Source organism: Tasmannia lanceolata, unplaced genomic scaffold (genome assembly GCF_043159265.1).
Source record: "Tasmannia lanceolata isolate RefF3 unplaced genomic scaffold, GAP_Taslan_0.1 ptg000018l, whole genome shotgun sequence".
Classification (NCBI taxonomy): domain Eukaryota; kingdom Viridiplantae; phylum Streptophyta; class Magnoliopsida; order Canellales; family Winteraceae; genus Tasmannia; species Tasmannia lanceolata.
This window is the reverse complement of record NW_027518695.1, coordinates 55,307,369-55,332,743: the sequence shown is the minus strand read 5'-3', so window position 1 is coordinate 55,332,743 and position 25,375 is coordinate 55,307,369. Positions and strand designations below refer to the sequence as shown.

General features: G+C 39.9%; 2 protein-coding genes, 1 long non-coding RNA gene and 1 pseudogene across 3 annotated transcripts; 3 read left to right on the top strand and 1 right to left on the bottom strand.

Annotated features, from left to right (window-relative positions):
• Positions 1-2,597: 2,597 nt before the first annotated feature.
• On the top strand, positions 2,598-4,227 carry LOC143851902 (putative disease resistance protein RGA3 pseudogene; annotated as a pseudogene).
• Positions 4,074-7,990, top strand: LOC143851901 (putative disease resistance protein At3g14460). The gene has a single exon (XM_077361395.1). It carries the CDS (start codon positions 4,160-4,162, stop codon positions 5,552-5,554), a length of 1,395 nt encoding a protein of 464 aa, XP_077217510.1. The 5' UTR covers positions 4,074-4,159; the 3' UTR covers positions 5,555-7,990.
• LOC143850482 (uncharacterized) lies at positions 5,568-6,401 on the top strand. Its single transcript, XM_077359728.1, has one exon. It carries the CDS (start codon positions 5,568-5,570, stop codon positions 6,399-6,401), a length of 834 nt encoding a protein of 277 aa, XP_077215843.1.
• Positions 7,991-20,719: 12,729 nt separating the features above from the next.
• LOC143849789 (uncharacterized) lies at positions 20,720-21,423 on the bottom strand. The gene is made up of 3 exons (XR_013235869.1): positions 21,357-21,423; positions 21,204-21,255; positions 20,720-21,102 (listed from the first exon to the last, which is right to left on the bottom strand). It is a non-coding gene; the product is annotated as an uncharacterized LOC143849789 (long non-coding RNA).
• Between the last annotated feature and the right edge of the window lie 3,952 nt (positions 21,424-25,375).

Below are 25,375 nucleotides of genomic sequence, written 5' to 3'. Positions count from 1 at the left end.
ACACTTTTTTATCGTTTTGTAAATCTCAAATACATAAGTTGAAACGTCTCATATAAATGCAATATATTAGATTGACAATGATATGTGTAACAACATAATTTTTAACACCTTCATCAATATATCCATATCAAAGGTATGTCGTTGCATATATATATAGAGGAAACTTTTGGTGAGCTTAAGCTCACCAAACTTATGGTGAGCTAGCTTGCCCAATCACATGGGTCCCACATTTTGGGGAGTGATCCAAACCATTCATTTGCAAGGCCTTATCATAGATAGGGGGTGTACCAAAAATCAGCTCCATAGGATCATCCAAACCCCTCCATTTGTGGAGGACAAAAATGGGGCTATGTAAGGGACTTTCAAATGAATGGTTTGGATCATCCTAACAAAGTGGGCCCCCATGTGATTGGGCAAGCTAGCTCACCATAAGTTTGGTGAGCTTAAGCTCACCAACAGTTTCCTCATATGTATATATATGTCAATGTATCAATTGATACACCCCGATTTATAAACTGTGAGGGGCCTACTGTGGATGGGATCTGGCCCTTGTTATGGCTAGGTCATGCAACAAAATCAACTCTTATTGCACGATTCTAACCTTCCCATGTGAGAACATAATTCGTTGCTTCTTTGTTTTTTCACTGCCCACTAACAACCCCATTGGAGTATGAGAATTTTTCGGCGTAAGTAGAATTTGATGCATGCTCCATCGCAACTAGGCCTAACAAATAAATTATTTGGATCATTGAACGGGTTCCACTTCACCGGCTCATAATTTTTCTTTAAATGGTTTGTCTATGCCTCATATAGAAACTCTCAAATGTGCGGTTTGCAAGTTGTCTCAGGGGGAAAAAATGCAAAGAAACCTTAAAATGTGATATTTTACGTGTAGATTTTTTTCAAGGAAAAACACCGGTGGAAAAGGTATATTAAAAGTGGGTGGTCCAACCATTGGGTGATCAAAACAATCTATCTATTGGTCCTGGTTGATGCTGAAATCTGGACTTCAGCCTAGGTTGGGTGTTGTAGATGAGCTTGGCTGTTTAAGATGACTTGCGAACACTGAGAATTTGTTAAAGGGCCCGGTGTTTGGACACGGGGGCACACTCCGATGCTCAAGTCAGAATGGAGTATCAAACAGCTATAAATTAAACGCTAAACGCAGGGAGAGCTTGAAGAAAAACAAATGGTGCTGTAGTGTGATGCATACTTTGGAGTTTGGTCCCCCTTTGGTAGACTAGTCCATGTTAGTTTGGAAAACTTAGCTTTAATGGAGTCCTTGTGATTGGCCTACTTGACTAAGAAGTCGGTTTCCTTACTTATCCTCGCCGCCAGCTAGGCTTCCTATTAGGGCACGGGTTCTATGATTTTCTTCTGGAAGAGGTACGAAATGACTCTTGTGCCCTCGGTTGCCACTATGTGAACCTGAACGATATGTCTAGTTGGCATACGCGGTCCTAGCCTCGTGCTGAACGAACATCCCAATCAACAACTTTTTAGTAGGTCAGATCAATGGATCCTATCATATGAACGTTGCACATTAAAAAAGAGCCTAAGAGACACCGTCTAGCATTTTTTTTCTCTTAACTCTAGGTTTGCAAACTACACATCTTGTCCATAAGATTAAGGCCTATGAAATCAATAGTTTAGGCACCTTTTGTTTTGGATTTTGAGAATTGACCGAGTCCAAAATTGCTTATCGAACTAAAATCTTAACTCCATTCTGAGTCCAATAATAAGTTTTCGGACTCAATCAATTCTCAAAATCCCCTGTTTGTATTGGATTATGCCTTGTTTGTATTGGATTAGCACCCAAAATTGATTATGCCCAGTTTGTATTGGATTTTGAGTACTGATTGTGGGTCCAAAACTGATTAATGGACTAAAAATTAAACATGAATTTGAGTCCAATAATCAGTTTTGGACTCACAATCGGTTCTCAAAATACAAAATTGAGCCTTAGAGTTCTAATCTTGTTTTGGAGCTTCTCAATCGATCAATACTTTTTTCTAATGTGGTGCCTCGGTGGCTAGAACACGTAAATCATGAAGAATAATTATCGTTTCTTTGTCTTTTATGTAATGTGGGCACAATCAAGCTTGCTTTTCATTAAGTCGGTTACTATAGTGTGATGCTCCTTGTCGACCACACGGAGCACGTGAGTGTGGTAGACGAATTATTTCATCTTTGATTCTTAAAGTGGCCCAATCAAACTTTACTTTTCTTAAAGTGGGTTGCTATTGTTTGATTCTCCCTGTCGGCCACAATCAAACTTTACTTTTGTTAAAGTGGGTTGCTATTGTTTGATTCTCCTTGTCGACCACACGGAACAATAACATTAACTAGTGCTTAAATGGGCCCCATTTGATAGTAAAAATCTCCCCATCAAATGAATGACAATATGGGTCCCATCATTAACTAATCAGAGCCATCCATTTCATACCAGTCCACGTGATGTTAAGAATCGACGATTTGCAATAATTTTGGGGCATGGAGATCCAAAGCAAGGCCCAACGGTTCAGATCAGTCTATATCCTATTGCTGGTCATTATTTCTTAGATTTCTTAGATTACTTGTTTTTCCCCACTGCAAGAGGCTCTCTGTGCTAAAAAAAAAACAGAGGCGTTTTGAGTTCATACTGCTCTAAACTTGCTTTTTCTTTTTGAACCACGATTTGTTAGTTCGTTGCTTCTTTCTCTGGTTCTTCTCTCCAATACAGGAACAAGGTATGGCCGATCTATTACTGTCTCCTCTTGTTGATACAATCGTTGGCAAATTGATGGATTCAGTCATACAAGAGATTACATTACTATGGGGTGTTGATGAAGAGGTCGAAAACCTATCCACCACATTATCTGCAATTCAAGCTGTGCTTCAAGATGCTGAAGAACAGCAAGTAAGCAGTAATGCAGTGAAAGATTGGCTTCGGAAGCTTAAGGGTGTTGCTTACGATGCAGATGATGTAGTGGACGAGTTTACAACTGAAGTGCTCCGATCAAAATTGGAAGGAAATATGCAGACCAGTAACATGAAGCAGGTGCGCAGCTTATGCTTCTCTTGTTTTACTTCCAACCCAGTTAAGTTTCGACATGAGATAGGACATAAGATAAAAGAAATTCGGGAGAGATTGGATAAGATTGGACAGGATAGGCATCACTTTCATCTGAAACAAGGAGATTCAGGGAGGCGGTCTGAAATAAAAAGGCAACCACAGATGAGCTCGTTAGTAGATGAATCAAAAATATGCGGCCGGGTTAACGATAAAGAGGAGATAGTAAAATTGCTGTTGGATGAATTTGCATCATCGTCATCCAAGGATATCTCTGTTATTCCGATTGTCGGCATTGGAGGCCTCGGAAAGACAACTCTCGCCCAGTTTATTTACAATGATAAAAGGGTGGGAGATCATTTTCCAGTTCAAGGATGGGTCTGTGTCTCTGACGATTTTGATATGCGTGGACTAACAAAAGCAATTATGGAATCAGTGACAAAGAAACCTTGTGATCTTAACGAAATCGATCCACTTCAAGTTAGCCTCAAGGAAGAATTGAGTGGCAAGAGATTTTTACTCCTCCTAGATGATGTATGGAATGAGAATCATAGTGACTGGGATAGGCTACAGTCCCCATTCAGTTCTGGGGCAAACGGAAGTAGAATTATAATAACTACTCGAAGTTCAGAGGTTTCAAGAATCATGGGCACTATTCCCGCTTATAATTTGGGTTGTTTAGACGAGGATGACAGCTGGTCCTTGTTTACACGACAGGCATTCATAGTGGGAAGCTCAGATGTACCTCCAAACTTAGTAGCAATTGGAAAGAAGATCGTGAAAAAGTGCAATGGGTTGCCTTTGACAATAGAAGCTCTTGGAGGTCTCTTACGTTCAAATACCAATGAGAACAAGTGGAAGAATATCCTTGAAAGTGAAATGTGGGAAATATCAAAGATGAGAAATGATATTATTCCATTACTAAAATTTAGCTACGATCACTTGCCTGCATGTCTGAAACAATGCTCTGTGTATTGCTCCCTGTTTCCAAAGGATTATGAATTTGACAAGGACACTCTAATCTAATGTTGGATTGCAGAAGGATTTATCCAACCTGAAGGAAGGAAGCGATTGGAAGACATAGGTTTCGAGTATTTTGATGAGTTGATGTCAAGGTCCTTCTTTCAATATTTTGAAGGGTTCTACAGATCATACTACAAGATGCATGACTTAAATCATGACCTTGCACAATCCGTTTCTGGTGATGAATACTTCAGAATAAAAAATAGTGTTGACACTTGGAATGTCGCTGCAAAGGCTCGTCATGCATCAGTTTGGGAATACGATGAACACTCACAAATTTTTGAGTCCTTCCATGAATCTGAGAGGTTGCGCACATTTTTGCTACCGCCAAGGTACGAAACACTCACTAAGCAAGTTGCTCATGATTTCTTCCTAAAATTGAGATGCTTACGGGTGTTAGATTTGAGTCATATCTGTGTAAGAGATTTGCCGGATTCTATTGGCGAATTAAAATATTTGAGGTACCTTGATCTCTCTCATACAAATATTGCAACCTTGCCTGAATCAATTGCTAGCCTCTATAATCTGCAAACACTGAAACTTTGCTATTGCAAGCAACTTGCTGAGCTACCAAAGTCCACCAGCAACCTAATTAACTTACGGCATCTCGCTTTGAAGGGTTGTAAGATTTCTACGCCGCTGGAACTTGGGAAATTAATAACTCTTCAAACACTGACAATATTTGTTGTGGGCAAAGAAAGTGGATGTGGAATAAGGGAGTTAAAGAACTTGACAGAGTTGAGGGGAAGTATTCACATTTCAAATTTGGAGAATGTGATAGATGAGAAGGAAGGCAAAGAAGCCAATTTGAAGAAGAAAGAGTACATTGATGAGTTGACGTTGGAATGGAGCAATGATAATCCACGAGATGCTGCAGTTGATGAGGAGGTACTTGAAAGCCTCCAACCTCACACCAACATCAAAACCCTAAAGATTTTATCATATGGTGGTGTTAGTTTCCCAAGGTGGATGATGAGCGGTAATTTGACGAATCTGAACACTGTTAGTCTCTATCGATGTTTGAATTGCCAACAGCTTCCACCCCTTGGGCAGCTACCTTTCCTCAAGAAGCTCGAGATTGATGGAATTGATGGATTGAAACATGTTGAAGGTGAGTTTATCGGTGGGTCCAATAAGGTTATTAAGGGTTTTCCATCATTGGAGAAGTTAGAGCTGGTAAACATGCTGAATTTGGAGGAATGGTGTGGAGCAAGGGAAGGGGACATGCCATGCCTTGGTACACTAAAAATATCAAATTGTCCTAAGCTGCAGAGATTTCCCCACCTCCCATCCATTAATAATTTGGTATTACGAGACTGTAATGAGATGCTATTGGCCTCGGTTCCTTGCCTCACTACTCTAAAGTCATTACGAATTTGGTCTATTAAAGGCTTGATATCCTTACCCCATGGATTTCTTCAACCCTTAACCGCACTTGAGAAATTGCATGTCACTGAATGTAATGATGGGAGACGATGATAGCCTCAAGTGTATGCCTACAAGGGGGCTAGGGAAACTGAGTTCCCTCCAGCATCTGGACTTGGTTACTAAATGCCCATTCTTGCCAGCGGAGGAACTGCCCATCACTCTTCAATCCCTTAAAATATTCTCATGTTCTAATCTCAAATCCATGTCCAAGGGGATTTTCAACAACCTTACATCGCTCAAAGAATTGGTAATTAGAAATTGTCCACAATTGGAGTCATTGGCAGGCGAGGAGGAGCTACCCACCGCGCTTACATTTCTCTGGATCTATGACTGTCCTCATCTCAAGTCCCTATGCAAGGGGATGCGTAATAACCTCACCTCCCTCGAAGCATTACTTATTCATAACTGTCCACAACTAGAGTCATTGCCAAACATCATCGGCCTCCATAGCATGACAATTAGAAAGTGCCCTCTAATGCAGCAGTTTCCAGAGGGAATGCTCGAGATGTTTACATATCTCTCAGTTGATAATGTTGAGATCTTTTCTAAAAACCTTACGTCCCTCCAAACCTTGTATATTTCTGAATGTTCACAACTCGAATTCTCTCCAAGCATGCTACTGCCCCCCACGCTTAAAGCCCTCGTTTTCTCTTCGTGTGATAATCTGAAAGCCCTGCCCAAGGGGATGTTGAAGAACCTCACCTCCCTCCAAGCATTGGCCATTGGTCAGTGTCCTCAACTCCTTTCCTTGCCGGAGGAAGGGCTGCCCACCACGCTTCAGGAATTATATATTGAGGACTGTCCGGAAGTAGAGAAACAGTGTCAAAAGGACGGAGGCCAATATTGGCCCAATATCTCACACATCCCCAAAATAGAGATAAATGGCTCGAGGGATTGAAGACTACTATGGAGAAGGTACACGACTGTCTCTCCTCTTGGCTTTTGTTTTATTTATTTTTTGGTATGTAAGATGGGATTGAACCTCCGACCTCCAGGTTGATGAAAAAGCCTTAACCATTGAGCTAGAGGTTCAATCTCAAATTAGGGCTCTTGGATTTTATTAATCATATGAAAAGATTTCAATCCATTATTTATTTTAAAGAATAGTAAACCTCAATTTCTCTCTATCTCTTTTCATTTCCTCATTTTCTCTCTTTCAAAACAAAACAAAGGAAACAGTTAATTTTACTGGAATTCCAGGCTCATAAAGAGATTTTTTTTCAGGTTCTTTAATTTTTCATTATATCTCAAAATTTCTTGTCTTAGTCTTGCCATACAGTAGATTATGACTTGTTTAAGACAAAAGGAACCCTAACTAGGATGAATTTACCTTACATGCTTCATTGAATTTATGCTCTGTTTTGACCTCTATGGTATCATTCATATTAATTGATCTTGTAGCTACTCTTCAAATCTTCTTTCTTTTTATTTAGTGTTGGTTTGCTTTAAATGTTATTTGATTAATGATTTCATTTGCAATTGATTACATTTCCTAAACTTCTGTTAGAACTGAGCATCAAAACTCTGTTAGAACGCCTCACACACAGACACATTTTATTGGAATTTCAAGTTCATAAAGGAAGTGCACTTTTCCATGAAAAATGAAAACAATAAGACAAAGCAAAAATCCCACATGACTTTCTTCTCCAACCCAAGCATTAACTGTTTTTCTCATTAAATCTCAAAATTATTTACTAATATCTCAGCCCCTTTTCTTCTGATTTTTTATAACAGTACACAAAAATGGTTTAAAGCCTATTATGTTGCATGTGCTCAATTTTTTCTAATTTTCTTTTTTTTATTTCTTATTTTCTAAGAAAATAGATACACTTCAATCACCACACGTTTGGGTTATATTTCTTACTTCTAATTAAGTTAGTTTCACTAATGCATAAGTATTTTAAGATTAGGAGGTGCTAAATCAGTCACCAAAGACAACCTCCATCTGCTAATTGTTGATCCTGACAGATACAATTATCATTCATGCATTTTGGTTTTGTGTATATTCGAAGACTTTTTCATTTACACTTCTTTTACTCCAGTTTGATCTGACAACAGCTGTTGAATGTACCTAAGCGTTCATGCAGTAGAAACTTTTGAAATTCTTGATCAATAAAATGTGGGAACCCCATTAGTGCACGTAAAATCTCAAGAGACAAGACAAGGAACACATACATGCCTAACATTCAAATTAGTAATGCTTAAGAAACTCAAAAGAGATTAAAAAATGAATGCATTGATAAAGATGCATACTTCTATTACTTACGGTGGGTAAATAGAAACCCAAATTCGAAACTCTCTATTCTAGTTTTTTAGCCTAATATGGAACACCATGATGCTGGCAAACACATAAACTCAAAAAAATTGCAGTTCCAAAACAAAATTATGTTTTACATAGTTCAAAGGAGGTTTAAATGCGGTATGTCTAGGTTGAGATATTTTAATCTAAAATCAAATTCGAAATTAGTTGATTTGATGCTAGTAGAATGCTCTTTGTTCTAGTTCTATGGATTAGGATGGAACAACACGATACCTTGGGCCCTCTCCTAAAAAATAACTAAATACCACCCAGGGGAATGTGGGGCCAAATCCCTCTCCTTTTGAATGCTGACTTAGCTCCCTCTTTTCTTCCACCTATTTTTTCAACTCTTTTGGTAGGATGAACCGCATCACACCATGACCCTCTTTCTCCATTTTGCTTAAAATCGGGCTAAATCTTTAAGTTGAATCGTGGATAAATCTGTCTGTTCGCAACAAATTTCACATGCATGAAAAAGAGCATCACACACAAAATGTATTGGTATCAAATTTTCCTCTTGCGAGAAGAGGTTTTATTAATTTTGGTAGGGATCGTGCACATTCGGCTTTATTAGCCGTTAATTACATTTCTTGAAGAAAAAGAGAATACCTCTGATTATCCATCAATAGGTTCCCTATCTAAGTACAAATTTTTAATTAATTTATCCCCCAAAAAGATTTAATTTTTGTTAACAGATCTTCTCGGAGGAAATTTCATCTTCTCAAACTTTCTTCATTTTTTTCCTTCGGAGAAACGTCATCTTTATCGTCTTTCTCCGTTTAGAAAGTCCCTGGAAGAGACTTTAAAGGGAGTCTTCTGATTTGATTTGGTAGGGCCAGCCACTATACTCTTATTTTGATATAATAGGTCCCACCTACTATGCACTCCACTATGCATCGAGTAGGCCTTACCATCACCAAAGGCTATGCTGAAGGTGGGGCCACCATTCCAGAACAAATGCTCACATTCTGTTTTTTCACCGGATACACTTGTTCCTATGAAGTGGGCCATCTGAATACATGCAGAATCCTAGTTTCACTAGGGTAATGGAGATATGATAAGCATGGAAGGATTATATCATGAAATATAATTGGATGAAAATCAGGGATCGTAAGAGGCGTGTGATACTCTTTAAGAATTCATTCGGGACAGGAGATAAGTATGCACAGATCATATGATAATCCTTGTTTCATAGGGAAGGGAAGATAAATTCGAAAGACTCATGTAATTGGGTGAGACTCCCATAAGGATTGATAATTTTCTACCTGTTCTTGTATATAAAGACTGGGGCTCTTTTTTTTTGTTTTTTAATGTAAACAGCTCAAGGGCAAGGAGACACAGAGTGAGAGAGAGGAAATAAAAGCTTTGCCTTCCCCTCATCAGTATGGGCTTCATGGACTCCCGCAAGTCACTCATTTTCCCATGTTTAGTTTTTCTGTTCTCTCCTCTGGAAAAGATGACATATGTATGGATTTGTGGGATGTTTTCCCTCATCTTCATGATTGTATTGCAAGAACTCTACCACTTGAAGGAGTAAATTCTGGAGCCTTTTCTGCTGCGTTCATGTCTTCACAGATCTTTTATTTATTTATTTATTTACTTTTAACTCTTTTCGAAGTACAAACCAGCACATGGAAGTTTCAAAGATTTCGTTGGGAACTATCTTTGCTCGCCATATGTTTGACACAACTCCCCACTGGTTTGACCACTGCGGGTGTAATTTATTGTTTGAGGGAATGCTTGATCTTAAGCTTTCTCTGCATCTTGGTCTTTTTATGTTGCTGTTACAACATTAAGGGCTTCATTGTATCTGAGATCTGATCCCATCTTTACTCTTTTTCTATTGTTGTTGTTTCAACATCGCCTTGTGAATGGTTCGTTTGTGACGATCCGAGCACATTTACTCGTTGCTTCGTGATCCAGGTAATTTTAATTCTTAGGCTTTTTCACCATATTATTAGAACATAACAGCCTTCTTCTCTGTTAGAAACGTTTCTTGTGATTAGACCCAAGCAGTTGTCTGTGTTGGAGTTAAAATTATGGCTTCACCACTGCAATCTCCCCTCAATCCAAGCGAACCCAAACCTCCAGGACCCAGGAGGAAAATCTTCAAAAGAAGAGGAGGGAAGGTTCTGGCCTTTCCAATGAGGGAAGGTTCTGGCTTTTCCAATCTCAACCCCAGCCCAGTTTTTTCAACCTCTTAAAGTCCTTTTCAACTGCCCCATTGATCCCAACCCCTGGGACTAGCTTCCTCTCGTCTGTCTCTCCGACATTTTCTGAAAAAAGCCATTCTCATTCTGAAATCTGGAGCACGATGAAAGAATATTGGCCAAATGAAAAAGTACCCATTGAAAGTTACCCTGCTCAGAAAGTTCGATCCCCCCCTATATTCCCCCAAGCTGATCTATAACTGGATGCTTGCACCCACTACAAGAAAGGAACTCATACCCACAAAATCTTTGAAAAACTAGTGAAACCTGTTTCTCCCTCACATAAAACTACCCAAAATCGAAGGCAAATTCACCCATACCATAGACCCCAACCGGTTCTAGACCCTGATTCATTACCCTATCTGAAACCTCCCCCTCCGGCAAACCTTTCATATTTCATCCCCATGAGGGAAAAGCTTCTGAACCTCCCGGAGGAAGTTACTGGGGGAACTCAGTATAAACATGGTGACTCAGTGAATGACTCAGTTGTCCTAACAAATGACTCATCTTTGACAATCCGAGCCAACTCTCCCAACCATCCCATCCTACCTAGACTCACCAATCTCATCGGGCCCACCCCCAAACCCAAAGCTAGTTAGAGCAAGAAAATTTGAAATCCTCTCTAGTCTTCAAAATGGGCGCCAAAACTTGTTTGAAAGTAATAATGGAACATTTTCAAAAATTGAAGCCCCCATTCTCCCGCCCATCCCAAACTCACCAAATCAGGGAACCACAAGCACTCAAACTTGAAGACTTCCAAACCTTCCCCCCATCCCATGTCCCCCCCCCCTCCCCCCAGGATTCTAGTTGGCCCACCCTTGCAATCCGAAAGATCCTGCTAAGCCAAGCCCTTTGTGGAACTCCTTGGTCACCCAACCAAAACCAAATGTGGTGGACACAAAGATAGAATTTCATACCCCGATTGAGGACGATCCTGGGCCAAAAAGAGCAAACTTTGGAGAAGAAGACTTCAAAAAAGCAAAAACCATGTGGAACCACTGTCTTCTAGGGTACTTCCTGGGGAGAAGACCATATTATCTAACCCTAAAGGAGCAACTGCTGAGAAAATGGAAGCCTAAAGGTGGCTTTTCCCTCATGGCTCTCCCTAACAGCTATTTTCTCTTCAGATTTAGCAATGAGGAGGATAGCACAAAGGTATTAGAAACTCCAACAACCTATGGTGGTCGCACTCTCATTATTCAGAAATGGACTCCAGATTGTGCTCTTGAGAAGAAAAAATTAACATCAATCCCTCTCTGGATAAAATTCTCAGGCCTACATTTAAAATTCTAGACCCTCACGGGGTTAGGCAAACTTGCAAGTTTAATTGGCCGGCCTCTCTACATGGACTCTCAAACTGCTGAAGGAACCAGACTCACCTTTGCTAGGGTGTGTATTGAGATTTCAGTTGAAGATTCTCTACCAGACATTATCCACATTCAAACTCCAACCGGAAATGAAAACACAAGAGGTAGAGTATGATTGGAGGCCAAGGGCCTGTAGCTTCTTCAAAGAATTCAGTCACACTACTGAACGCTGCAACCTAAACCAACCCAAAGTCAGCCAAAAACAGAAATCAAGAAGAGAATGGGTCCCAAAAGCAGTTCCTGATGAGAATGCCGGATCAAAGGAGGCAGACATACCACAGGTTACTACAGAAAACCCAGCTGAGAGAGTCACAACCTATAATGCTTTTGAAATTCTGACAGAGTTTGAAGAAGATCCAGCCCTCACCTCCAAATTGCCCAGCCACCCCACACATTCCCCTTCAATGGCTACAGATGTGGTGGACAAAATGAACAGCCCAAAAGATTCAGAATCTGTACCCAAAAAAGCCTCCTCCTCCCCCCTTGTCAACCAAAAGCAACCTGTTGCCTCCCCAAACTCCCCCAAAGCTACTAGAAATAAAAAGAAGAAGAGTAAAAAAGCTCCATTACAGCAAGTTACAACCATCCCTCCATCACCCCCTGACCTTCAAACGACCACCCCCTTCCAATCCCCTTCAACCACCTCCCCCTCCCAAAGCATCCAAAATGAACTTGTCTCTTCTGATGATCCTGAACCAGTTATGATCAAGCCTAATTTACAACCTTGTAGTTAGCCCTTCCTCTCCTCAAAATGTCTCCTTGAGAGCCCACTCCCCTCAAACCTATGTGCAAAATGAAAGTAATTAACGTCTGGAATGTCAGGGGTTTTTGCTCTAACTCAAAGAGGAAAGAAGTAAGAGAGTTAATCAGAAAATCCAGAGCTCCCATCTGCTGCCTCACTGAAACAAAAGCAAAAATTCAAAAATTACATCAGTATTCCTCTTTCATTTGTGAAGGTTGGCAAGCCCACGGTAATTACTCTGCTTTGATAAAAGGCTGTATCTGGATTCTATGGAATCCAAAGATTGTGGATATCACCATTCTTGAAGAATCAAGTCAGCACATTCATACTGAGGTACGAATGCTCCAAACAAATTATTGTTTTAACCTCACTACAATCTATGCTCACAATTACTACATTTCTCGTAGAGCTCTTTGGTCCTACCTCGAAACTTTAGAACCCCAGATAAAGCTCCCCTGGCTTCTGACTGGAGATTTTAATGTTGTTAGATTTGCAAATGAGAGAATTGCAAATACAAATCATTATTTAAATGAAATGGAGGAATTCAATGAATGCATTTCAAACTGTGATCTTTCAGATCTGAGATCAAATAACCAAAGCTGGACTTGGCACAACAGATCCTCGGAAAACAGGAAACTGACAAAGCTAGATAGGTCGTTGGTTAATGATCTCTGGCTTCACCACTTACCGCTATCCTTTGCTGAATTCCTTCCCCCTGGTATCTCGGACCATTGCCCAATATCCATCTCCATTGAACCCCATCAAAACCTTGGTCCAAAACCCTTCAAATTCATGAACATGTGCCTGGAAGATCAGTCCATTTACCCAATTGTGGAAAGAGCCTGGAGCATAAAAGTTAAAGGAAACCCCACGTACCAACTCTGCCAGAAACTAAAGGAGGTAAAAGCTCATCTGAAAGAATGGAACAAAGACACCTTCGGCTGGATCGACGTCAGTAGTCCTCTGACCCGATCCCAGCTTGAAGAAACTCAGAGGCTTCTACAATCTAGCCCCCTTGATCCATCTCTCATAGCTCAAGAAGACAAACTCAGAACAGATTACATAAAAGCATCAAATCTTGAAGAGTCTCTATATAAGCAGAAATCCAAGGTCCAATGGTTGCAGTTAGGGGATTCCAACACAAGATTCTTCCATTCGGCCCTCAAAGCTCGTCAGCATCAAAACAGTATCATGGCCATTCATAGAGCTGATAATTCCCAGTCTACGGATCAGAGTGAGATAGCAGACTCATTTGTTCAGTATTTCAGTCGAATTCTAAACAATGGTAAGTCCAATTTGCATAACACCCCATGTCCAATCAGGAAGCTAACGCCTGAAGAAGCCTCCCATCTATCAAGACCCATTTCCATTGAAGAAATTAGCAAGGCGGTAAAATTGGCCAGCAGAGATAAGGCCCCCAGGCCGGATGGATTCAATGCTGCTTTCTTTCAGGCTTTCTGGTATGTCATTGGAGATGATTTTAATAAAGCTATCATTAACTTCTTCAAAAAAGGCACCCTTCTATCTGATATCAACTCCACCTTTGTTGCCCTCATTCCCAAGTGCATAGATGCTACCTCCCCGGATAGATTCCGCCCCATTTCATTGTGCAATTTTGTATATAAAACCATCTCCAAAATCCTTTCTGAAAGACTGAAGACATTATGGGCAACCTTATCCATCCGGCTCAATAAGCCTTCATTAGAGGGAGGGAGACAAATCCAAGACAATATTCTTCTTACTCATGATTTGTTGCATAATTTCCATTCCCCTTCATCCCCAAAATCCATGTGTTTAAAGCTGGACCTTGCCAAAGCTTTTGACAACGTTGATAGGACTTCCTTACTGAATTTCATGTGGAAACAAGGATTTGATGACAGATGGATCAACTGGATAACTGAATGTATAAACAAACCCACTTTCTCCATCCTCATAAATGGTACACCTCATGGATATTTCACCTCCACAAACGGTCTAAGACAAGGAGATCTTTTATCCCCCCTCTTATTCTGTATTGCAATGGAAATGTTGTCCATTCTTTTTGATGAATCCCTCTCTCAAAAAAAAATTGAAACTCCTAACAGTAAAGGTGATGTCTCTATCACTCACCTCCTGTATGCAGACGACTTGATGGTGTTCGCAAAGGGAAACATGAAGTGTGCATCTGAAATTCTGAACTGTTTGAGTCATTTCTCTCAAATTACAAGTCTTGACATTAACAAAGAAAAGAGTGAAGTTTTCTTTGCAGGTACTGGCCGTGGAGCTAGAAGGCAAACCTCAAATGCTCTTTTTATCAGAGAGGGAAAATTACCCATCCGTTATTTGGGGATACCTCTACTCTCTTCTCGTCTTTCTACAAATGATTGTACCCCTCTCATCTCCAAAATCAGGAAGAAAATGCAGCAATGGAATTGCAAAAACCTCGCTCAAGCTTGCAGAATTGACTTAGTGAAATCTGTCTTGAGTACCTTTCACATATACTGGGCCTCTGCATTTGCTCTCCCAAAGGGAATCCTCCATAAGCTCGAGCAAATTTTTCGGGATTTTATTTGGGGTGGTTTGGACTCTGAAAAAAATTCCATTCTGTCAACTGGAATGAGTTATGTAAGCCAAAAAATGAAGGGGGAGTTGGGATCAGAAAGTTGGATGAGATAAGTAAAGCTCTCCATATAAAGCTACTATGGAACCTGCTAAACCGTTCTTCATCCCTTTGGTCGAGATGGGTGTATAAGAAATACTGTAAAGGCAGGAACATCGGGACATTTCCAATGCCTTCGAAGCCATCTTGGGGCATTAGAAACATCCTAAAAGTTCGAGAGGTGGCTAAACCATTCATTTGTTATCAGGTTGGGCTCAATGAGGAGAATGAGATTGATTTGTGAGATCAGCCATGGCTTCCTTCGGGTCCCTTAAGTAGCCCGTTCTTGAGATCTCGCTCAGACTCTTCTCTCAGAACTTTAAACCTTCTCTCCGATATTTACAAAGATGGAAGATGGAATCCCATTTTGGACAAGCCCTCCCTCAGAGAGGAAAAGGCTCAACCAAGCCATTATTATCTCAGGAGAGCATACTTGTCCTATTTGGAAGCCTATCACTAATGGGGTCTACAGACTCTACACTACCAAAAGTGGATGGAACACCTCTAGAGAAAAATCAGCAAAGCCTCCTTGGATTTCGTCTATTTGGTTTGCAGGCCATACTCCCCGTCATGTTTTAACTTCTTGGAAGGCTATAAAAAAACAAACTCAGTACTAAAGACAGGCTCCAAGCCATTGGAATGAATGTGGATCCAATTTGCATCCTCTGCAGATCCGAGCCTGAATCAAGAAATCATCTTTTCTTCCGATGTAGTTACTCCTCTTGGATATGGAAATCCATTCTCTGGAGAGGGGGCCACCACAGAAGATCTCTTAAAACATTAGAAGAAGAGGAAGATTGGCTTCGACATACTACTAAAGGCAAAGGACAGGCAGCGACAACACTCAAACTCTGTTTCTCCTCTTTGATCCACAATTTGTGGTTTGAACTTAACCAGAGAATTTTTGAAGCAAAGTCTAGGCACAAGAGGCTTCTGCTAAACTCTATCCTTTCAGAAATTAGTCTCAAGATGAATGGCTTGAAGAGAAAAGACAAGATATCAAGCTGGAATGTTAAGTCAGCACAGAATTTCAGATACAAGCTCATCCCAGAAATAACCCCAAAAAGAACCTGCACCTGGATTGCCTCTAGTGAAACAGAAATGAAACTAAACTCGGATGCCTCGCTTTCTAGAATGGTTGTAGCAACTTTCTCTGATAACGTAAATCAAGAGGAAATCCAGAGCTGAATGCCATTGATCAAGAGATTCACATAGCATTATCCTGAGGAATCCAGAGCCTATGGATAGAATCCGACTCAAAATTTGGGGTGGATATCATTCAAGGCAACTCCCTATCCCATGGAAAAAAAGGGCTTTGCTGAATCAGACGAGGCATGCTCTAAATCATTTCCATCATTGGCACATCTCCCATATCTGGAGAGAAGCGAATTCAGCTGCAGATTTTCTCTCAAAAAGAGATTACCCTTTTAAAGGAAATCCTTTGAATGTACTTCTATCTCCTCCTGCTCTTCTTTTGATCTTCAATTCCGATAGAAAAGGAGTCTGCTACCAAAGACGGTAGTTTCATGCTATCTTCCATCATGATGTTCTTCCATGGGAGCATGTTCCCTTTTGCTTGGCTTTTAAGCCCCCTTAACTGTTTTCTCTTTATTTTCTTCAATGAAATCTGGTAGGGATCTTGCCTAACCCCAGCTTACCTACCAAAAATAAAAATAAAAAGTAAAAATCAACGGTTCCATGGTTCCATTGTATTTGATCACATCTCTGCATGCAACTTGGATGCTCTTAAAGCTCTTGACATGCCGGAGGACCAATGTAGTCCTAGTCTTCCAAATCATAATCAAAATCTCCATGTATGTCCAGCTTTGAATGGGAATCTTTGTCATAGATTCTCGAGGCCTTCTCTGAAGAGGCATCCTTCTTATTGAGACCACCATCATCGGTTCTCCCTCGATATACATTCCAATATTATTATTTTTTTGCTGATTCTTTCCTGACTTCCAACAGTCTAACCTCAGATCATTACATACATGTAAAGGCTTACATAGCAAGTTCAAATCGCCTTGTTCAACAAAAGAGTTTTCCTTTCCAAGTGTTCCTTTGGATGGCGCCAATGAAGCACGGGTACGGGTACGGGGTGTGGGTACGACACGATACGGGTACGTGGATACGTGATTTAAAAAAAAAAGGATACGGGTACGTTGGGGTACGCTGAATATAATATATTTTTATATTTTATTATATATTTATAAAAATAAAAAAGATAAATATTTTGTTAAAGAATTCAAACAATTTAATTGGAGAACGATCAAATAACAATAACATCACCAAAATCTAATACTTTTAAGTTGTTAGGTTTTTAATTATGGGATACATATATATTATAGATGTTTTGATATATTAATCTCCCCTTTTGTTAATTGGAACAACCCTTCTATTGTAAATTGTAATTTTTGATTTACTTTGAACCGGGTGCGCACCCGATACGTACACAAACCCGGTTGCGTACCCGGTACGCACCCAAAGAGTACCCAAGAGCACCCGCACCCGATATGCACCCGACACGGGTACGTGGGCCTCCAAAGAGTACCCGTGCTACTTAGGATGGCGCTAGCCCCTTGCTACTGACAACCAATTTATTCAGGAAGGAGCGCAAATCTTTGACATTCTTAGATTGCAACATCAAGCCACCTTGTTCAACAGAAGGATTCTCCTTTCCAAGCATTCTTTTTGAAGGTAATAACCTCTTGCAAGAAACAACTACTTTATTCGGCGAGTGAGAGTTTTCCTTTCCATGCTTTCTTTTGTAAAGTGCTAATTTCTCTTGAAGAGCGCAGGTTCATCATCACCACCACCACCATTATCAACGAGGCTCTGATTGATACAGTTATGAACTGAAATAATTTATCAACAAGAGAGACTGATTTTTTAATTTTTAGGGCTAGACTCGTCTGATTTTCCGACTTCTTCTTTGCTGCGGTATTATCCATGTTTGCTTTTTTATTTGAATATTTTACTCCGGTTAACTCTTTGATGATTATCTTCATCGCAGGCTTTTGAACTTTAGTTGCTTGGAGAACAGGAAGCTCACCGCATTTTCTTTTCTCAGTCTTATTTTCAGCACCCACTTCTGCCTCACTATCAGCAATACAAGCCTCTGAATGTGACTTCTTTGGGTTCAATTGCCTGGAATCCGTTGAGTTTTCATTGGCACTACAGATGACTTTCAACCTCAATGGCTTCCTGAGCTACAACTATAACAGGATGTGCAGCAAGTAGAAGCATATCAACCGTTTTGGTGGAGTTTACCTGCCCATTGATTCCCACTTCCAAAGGTGTTTTTAGTATTTGTTTCAAGTATTTTGAATGCAGTACTGTCTTCAAAGACTTCAACATCATTTATTTCGCATGGTTGTGCTGTAGCACAATTTTTTTCTTTGGAGACTGACCTTCCTGTTTTCAATAATCGACACAGTGATAGGGGCATTGTCCTTCAGTCTGTAAATGCTGTGCTAGAGAATGATGTAATGTGGTTCTTTCACTAAAGGCCCAACTCCTTTCCGTTGCAACAAACACGTCACCTTTTCCACACACCAAATACACTGCCTTCATATCAGTAACTTCAACACTGGCAATTTGAGCATCTTGGTAAACACTGTCAATCCTTTTAGTCCCATTCGATGTGCTTGCCCACACTATACTTAATATTTTTGTGAAAACATCATCATACTTGGTGGGAAAGTCTTGAAGGTTGTATTGAACTATTGATTCCTCCCAACTATGGTAGCAGAGCAGGTACTATTATTGTTTCCCTCAGCTCCCATAAAGTTTCAATACCACAGTACTTTTGGTATAGTTGGTTCTAAGGCCAATGTTCTGTTCATCAAAATTGCTAATCCCATCAGCCTTCCCGCTTGTTTTAAGCTTTTCAGTGCCCATCCAACCTTGTTTATTCAGTTTGATATTGATTGGATTGTTTGGATATAACGAGTCACCCTTTCCTTGATTAGGGTATGAAGGAAACTTCACTAACCCTTGGCTAAAACGGTGTCTGTTGGGAAACCAGACCCATATTGAGAAACCTTGCTTGCTGGCTATAGAGATTGGTTATGAATCCCTAAAATGAATGTATAATATATTATATCATTTTATCACTCTCCCTTTTTTTGTGTAGGGCAAATAGAGCATTCCTCCCACGTCCTCATCTTTTGGAGGAGCTGAGACCTCATTTTTCCAATTAAGCAACTTTACAGGAGATTTTTAAATTGCAAAGCAGGCAAATTTGTAGGTGGTCTTTAATAATAGATGACAGACAGACTTTGTGAGGCCTTTCCAAGGGTGCCATATCGCATCGACAGGGGAGTCCTCTGGGGCGAGCTGCGCTTTCTTTCCACAGGTGTCATATCGCATCTGCAGGAGAGTCCTCTGGGGCGAACTGCGCTAATTTTTTCTTTTCCATAGGTGCCATACCTTACCGGCTGGGGAGTCTTCTTTTCCTTTTCCATGAGTGCCATATCACATCGGCAGGGGAGTCCTATGAGGCGAACTGTGCTGATTTTTTCTTTTTCCATGAGTGCCCATACCACATTGGCAGGGGAGTCCACTGGGCGAACTGCGCTGATTTTTCCTTTTTCCATGGGTGCCATACCACACCGGCAGGGGAGTCCTTTGGGCGAATTGCGCTGATTTTGCCTTTTTTCATACCACATCGGCAGGGAGTCCTCTGGGGCGAATTGTGCTGATTTTTTCTTTACCATGGGTGCCATATCACATCGGCGAACTACACTGATTTTTTCTTTTTCCATGGGTGCCATATCACATCGGCAGGGGAGTCCTTTGGGCGAACTGCGCTGATTTTTCCTTTTTCTACGCGTGCCACACCACATCGGCAGGGGAGTCCTCTGGGCGAACTGCGCTGATTTTTTCTTTTTCCATGGGTGCCATACCATATCGGCAGGGGAGTCCTTTGGGTGAACACTGCTGATTTTTCCTTTTTAATGGGTGCCATATCACATCGGCAGGGGAGTCCTCTGGGCGAACTGTACTGATTTTTCCTATTTCCATGAGTGCCATAACACATCGGCAGGGGAGTCCTCTAGCCGAATTGTGCTGATTTTTCCTTTTTTCCATGGGTTCCATACCAAATCAGCAGGGGAGTCCTCATGGGCGAACTACGCTGATTTTTCGGCAGGGGAGTCCTCAGGGGCGAATTGAGCTGCTTTTTCAGCAGGAGAGTCCTCCGGGGGAACTAAGTCATTTTTCGGGAAGGGGAGCTCTTTCTTGAGGTGCCCCTTTTTTGGCGACTGTGCTATTTGGATTTATAAATTTGGATTAATTTAATATCGTGGGTTATTATTTTTTTTGAAAGATGACAAGTTTCATTAATATTAAATTAGCATTCGGGACCAGCAATCCCAGCCTGCAATACATGGATAAGAGTAAAACAAAACGGGTGTACCCAAAACCATTTCTAATTTGGCGTACCCCTACAAAAGATAAAACATCAATTCCCAGCCTATAGTGCATGGATAATAAGTCAGGTGTACCCAAACCAGTAATAAATTGCCATACCCCGATAGAAGATACGTCATCAATTACTTTCATCCCCTTCTCTTTTCCTTCACACATCTTTAACCCCTTCGGAATGTTAGAGAAAAAACTATATTCTCCTACACCTTTGCCCTTAATGTTCTCCTACACCTCAGTATAATATGGTGGGTTATTATACTGATTTCATATTTTCTCTTGCTCATTTTCTTTCAAGATGATTAAAGAAAATGTAAAGACTACCCTCATTAAATCTAAAATTAAATCTAAAAACTGCATAAAGCCGTTCAATATTCATAATTAAGGGAAGTAATTAGGGGCATTTGATAACTAAATTAAAAAGGCTAGTAACAATTAAAAGGAAAAACGGTTGGAAATTATGAGGAAGGAAATCACGATCTCAAAATTTCAAGAGGAGAATGGGCAAAAATAAAGATTTTCTTTATGGATCATATTTATTTTGTGGTAACTTCCATCCTTGCTTAGAAAAGCTTAAAAATCCCACCCAAATCAATTACATACCTCATTGTTAAGATCAAAAATCAAGAGAAGAAGAGGGGAAAGAATACAGTGAGAGAGAGAGGAAGAAAAGAGAGGCTCAGACGGTTCTTGGACGGGAAACCCATCTTGATTCTTCGTCTTCCCCATTCACCGTCACCGAGAGGTATGTTGATTTTTAATTTCTTGAAATCCCTTGCATCTTCTTCATCAAAATTTTGGAAACTATGGAATTTCATCCCCAAAATCGTGTATGCTATGGAACCCTTTCTGTTTATTCTATAAAACCCATTTCTTTTTCACGATTTCTTCCATGCCCTCTATCGCACTCCAAAACCTGCAAAACCACATCTCGTTAAAAATAAAAATAGGGTTTCTGCAAACCAAAGAAGCAGATGCAAGAAGGAAAAATAAATGAATAAATACAAAAATCTATACATTGCCCAAATTCGTTTCCACGATTTCTTCATGCTCAATTTCATGTTTCAACCTGCAAAAACCCAATCTGTGTTAAAAGAAATATATGGATTCTATAATCAAAGAAAACAAGATGCAAAAAGAGGAAAATAAATAAAGTGATCTATTCTTTACCCATTCAATTTTCGATTTCTCCATGCTAAATCTCACGATTTCATCACCTGCAAAACCCACATCTCTGTTAAAAAAAGAAAGAAAGAAAATAAGGTTGCTGTAAACAAATGAAGCAAGGCAGAAAAGGGAAAATAATAACGTAATTTTTCATATGCTTATACCCCTTGTTTTACCCTTAAGACACCCCCTTTTTGTTCATTCGTTTTTTTTAAAAGATATACGTCTGTTCCAGGAGTTTTGTATTTTTGGTCACAAATGAAACCTATATAAGGGACTTTAATTTCCCAAAAAGAAAAGAATAGGGAGGCTGCTGATGTGGGCGTTCCCATGTTTAGCAGCAGTGTATTTTTATGCAGCAGATTTATCAATTTAATGTTTTGATAACCACACAAATATAGCTTGTCTTTTCTTAGGATAGTGTAGTAAGCGGCTGATTTTTAACACTCCAAAACTTTGTAAAAAAATTCACAGCCTCGGTCTGTCTTTCTTGATTGATGAACAGTTGCTAATTTTCAGCCCAGTTGCGTTTTGATAACTGCACAAATTAAGATCGTCTTGTCCTATTTTAATGCGAAAACCTTCACAAGCAAGGTAGTCACAATTGTGTTTTGATATATTTCACCTCACAAACAGACCTTCACTAGAGAAATAAATGCATTTAGGCATGTTCTCCACAAAAGGTCTATTCGTATACTAAACACTCTTAAAAGGACCAGTTTATAGAAGTAAGGAAAATAATGAAAGGCTTCACAAAGCAATCTTAAGATAAAATGGTAAGCTTATGAGGAACTCAGAATAATGGTATGTGTATGGCCTTACTTCCAGGTTGATCACTCCCTCTTGTTGGGACTTTTCGGTTTCTATCTTCACTCAGAATTTGAAAAGGCAGGTGACAGCTAGACCTTGCTTGTAATGGTTTCCAATATAATTGTCTATGCAATATAGCCGTACTTATAAAAGGAATAGCCATTCTAGAACAATCATGTGGTTTGGTGCATGAAAAGACTGTGCTGCTCCCTAAAGAGAAAATAGAGAGACTTTTTTTGCCCGCCATAAACGTAAGGGCGTGATAGGGGCGTGGCTTTTTCCAACAAAAGTATGATGGGAGAATAGAATGCTATGCATTCTTTTCGATTTCGATACAGTAAGGTACACTGAACACCAACCCAATCTCGAAAAAGAAATAAGAAATTATTGCAACTACAACAACCTCCGTGAACAGACGCTTTGTCAGTTAATTAGAGTGTTATAACTAATATAATATATACAATAGTCCCGCAAGCAGCAATCGGAGGAGATTCCGCTCTTTCTTTTGTCTTATTAATACCTGCTTAGTTTGATTTTACTTGCTTGCCTGGAATAAAATGAATTGAAATGAAAAATAAATTGTTCTAAAATCTTATGCGAAGTAATGCAGGAAGGGAGACAAAGGTAATGTACTTTAATTTCCTAATTGCATATCATACATGGGGGAGAGTGAAGGGGAACTTAAGGGTGTGTTGGTATCATCCTGGGACCTAAGGTCCAAAGGCCAACGCGAGAAGCGTGTACAGCCTTTCGTTGGCAAACCATCCAAAGGGATAGTATCCCCGAAACGGCTCGGCATTAAATGCGAGACCGAAATCCGAGTCCATAACGTCACTACCTTTAGACAGGGGTAGTGGGTAGTCGTGCGGCAAGGACACCGGCAAAAAGAAAAAAAATGGGAAAGTCAGAAAAGAACTGACAGAAAAATAAACTGGGGAAAAGCCGGATGTACCTGGGGAATGTGCTGTCTCAATTTCTATAATCGTTGCATACATAGTATAAATTTGGATTATTGTGACTCCTGTTATTTATATTGCAATTAATAGCGTAATTCCTTTCCAGTTTTTATTATTGTTGCTATATATTGCTGAGGATCTGGATTATATTGCCTGTACTTTTTATATTGTCTCTCTTACTCTGCTCGGTCTCTGGAGGACCCTGCTCTGATGTTGTTTACTCCACCACAGGGGTTGAGGCGTTAGATGGTGGAGCGTTTGCAAATGAAGGAACCTTGAGATAAGGGACTGTGTGATCAGAGAGTTCGTTTCTGGGGTTTTTGCATTTTGACGTCTTGCGTCATTTACCATTTTTATTTCTATCAAGACTTTATTTAGTTTGGACTTTAGTAATTTAAAACTTTACTTTTCTTTTGAAGTATGAGTATTGAAATTGTTATGGTAAGACATATTTAATTTGGAATAAGATTTTATCGTGGTTGCTGATTATAAAATAAAATAAAATATTCCCATGATTTTTGTGTTCTTTTGCTCGTAGCTACTTGACGGAAATCGGGTCGTTACAGAAAATCTAAAGATCAAGAGACAATCCTGGAGGTATATATACCGGATTGGTGTTACCACGGAAACCAGCTTGATTCGGGAAATTTGCTTTTCAATGGATATGCGGATGCATTCTTGATTTTGATCCCGCCTTTGATGGCACCAAGCCTTTCCCGTCTTCAAGATCAGGAAGTCTCTTGAATATATTTTGCTGTAAGTAATGATGTTTTAGGATGCTTTATTAGTTACAATGAGCTCGTCGTCGATTTCTCCCATGGTGGATCCAGCACAGCTATCAAAATCTTTATGTAGTGTACCAGATAGACCACCATCAGGATTATTACTTAAGATCTTTAGATTTACTTAAGCTTGACCATCCATCCTTGGCAAATTTTATTTTATTTTATTTTTTGATAGACTCCATGACACCATCGAGGGCAGAAGCATAAGAACTGCTAGTCCCTTTCCCTTTCCAACATTCTTTGGCTGTACCAGTTTTCTAACTTCAAAAGCATTGGCAAAATATGTGCCCAGGAGTGTAGGATTCATTTGGAATGTAGCAAGCTTCTGAAGCATATTTTTTGAGTGCATTGTGATCTTCATTAGAGCCCTATGATTTCATATATAACTTCCTTTGGTGAACACTTGCCCCAGCAAGGCCCCAAGCTCCGCAGAAGCAGAATCATCACGGATTGAGCCGACCCAAAATCTCTCTTCAAAAGCAGCTTCATTAGCATCAGGAAGTGCTTAATGGACAATTTCAGCATCTAGTTTTACGATCTAGTTCTGCTTGAGAATCAAATCATGCGACAAAACTCATATTCATATCATCAGTTTCCACACATACTGTTCCTTTTTGGAGGTGTTATATCCCTAGGCTTCGCATTTGAGTTCACGGGAAGAACATAAGATGCAATGGATTCTTTCTTGTTAGAATTATAAAAAATGATTATTGAAACCGCAAGGTTTTCATTTGTCCTTTAGAAGTTCCAAGGTAAAGTTTGGGCTGGTTGTAGGGGACAATTTAACATTTCTAACCTCATGGTTGAATGTTTATATTGCCTCCATTTACGAGCATGCCATCTGACTGATAGCCAATATAACTTCCTCACAATGTGTTGCAAATGATGGAATCATCAGCTTACATGCTTGAAGTGCTATCAATGCAGCCTTTTCTTCCTAATGCAAAATCTATAAAATCTGTGCATGGAAGCAAAGCTGTGTTTGTACATGCTTTGTGTGACAAATTCGTGTTTTCATTGTACTTGGGTTAGGCATAAATGTGCGACTTGCATTTAGGGTTTCCTCAGAATGCCTTACTGATTTTATTTCATTTCGGGTCGTGGAATTTGATGGCTCACAATTTAATTCTAATCTCTATGAAATCTCCATGAAATCTTCAAGCTCGAGTTAGCTATATCAGAGGAGAAATTTTGTGCTTCTCAGCTGAAGTAATGATGGAGTTTATTGCAAGCGAGATGCACAAAACTAGAAGTTTAGGATTGTTACTCTTTGGAGAGCCTCGTGGTGTCATTTAGCGAAAGAAACTTGAAAACCAGGTGCGTTGTGATTTTTATCATTCGTTTCCTTTCTCAGGGTAGCAAGTGTGCCTTTTTGTTGCATACCTTGAAATACCCAACCCCTTTTTTTACGTCGCAGCTTGTGCTGAGACTCCCCCAAATTCTAGGTTCTTTTCATGAAGAGACTAAATGC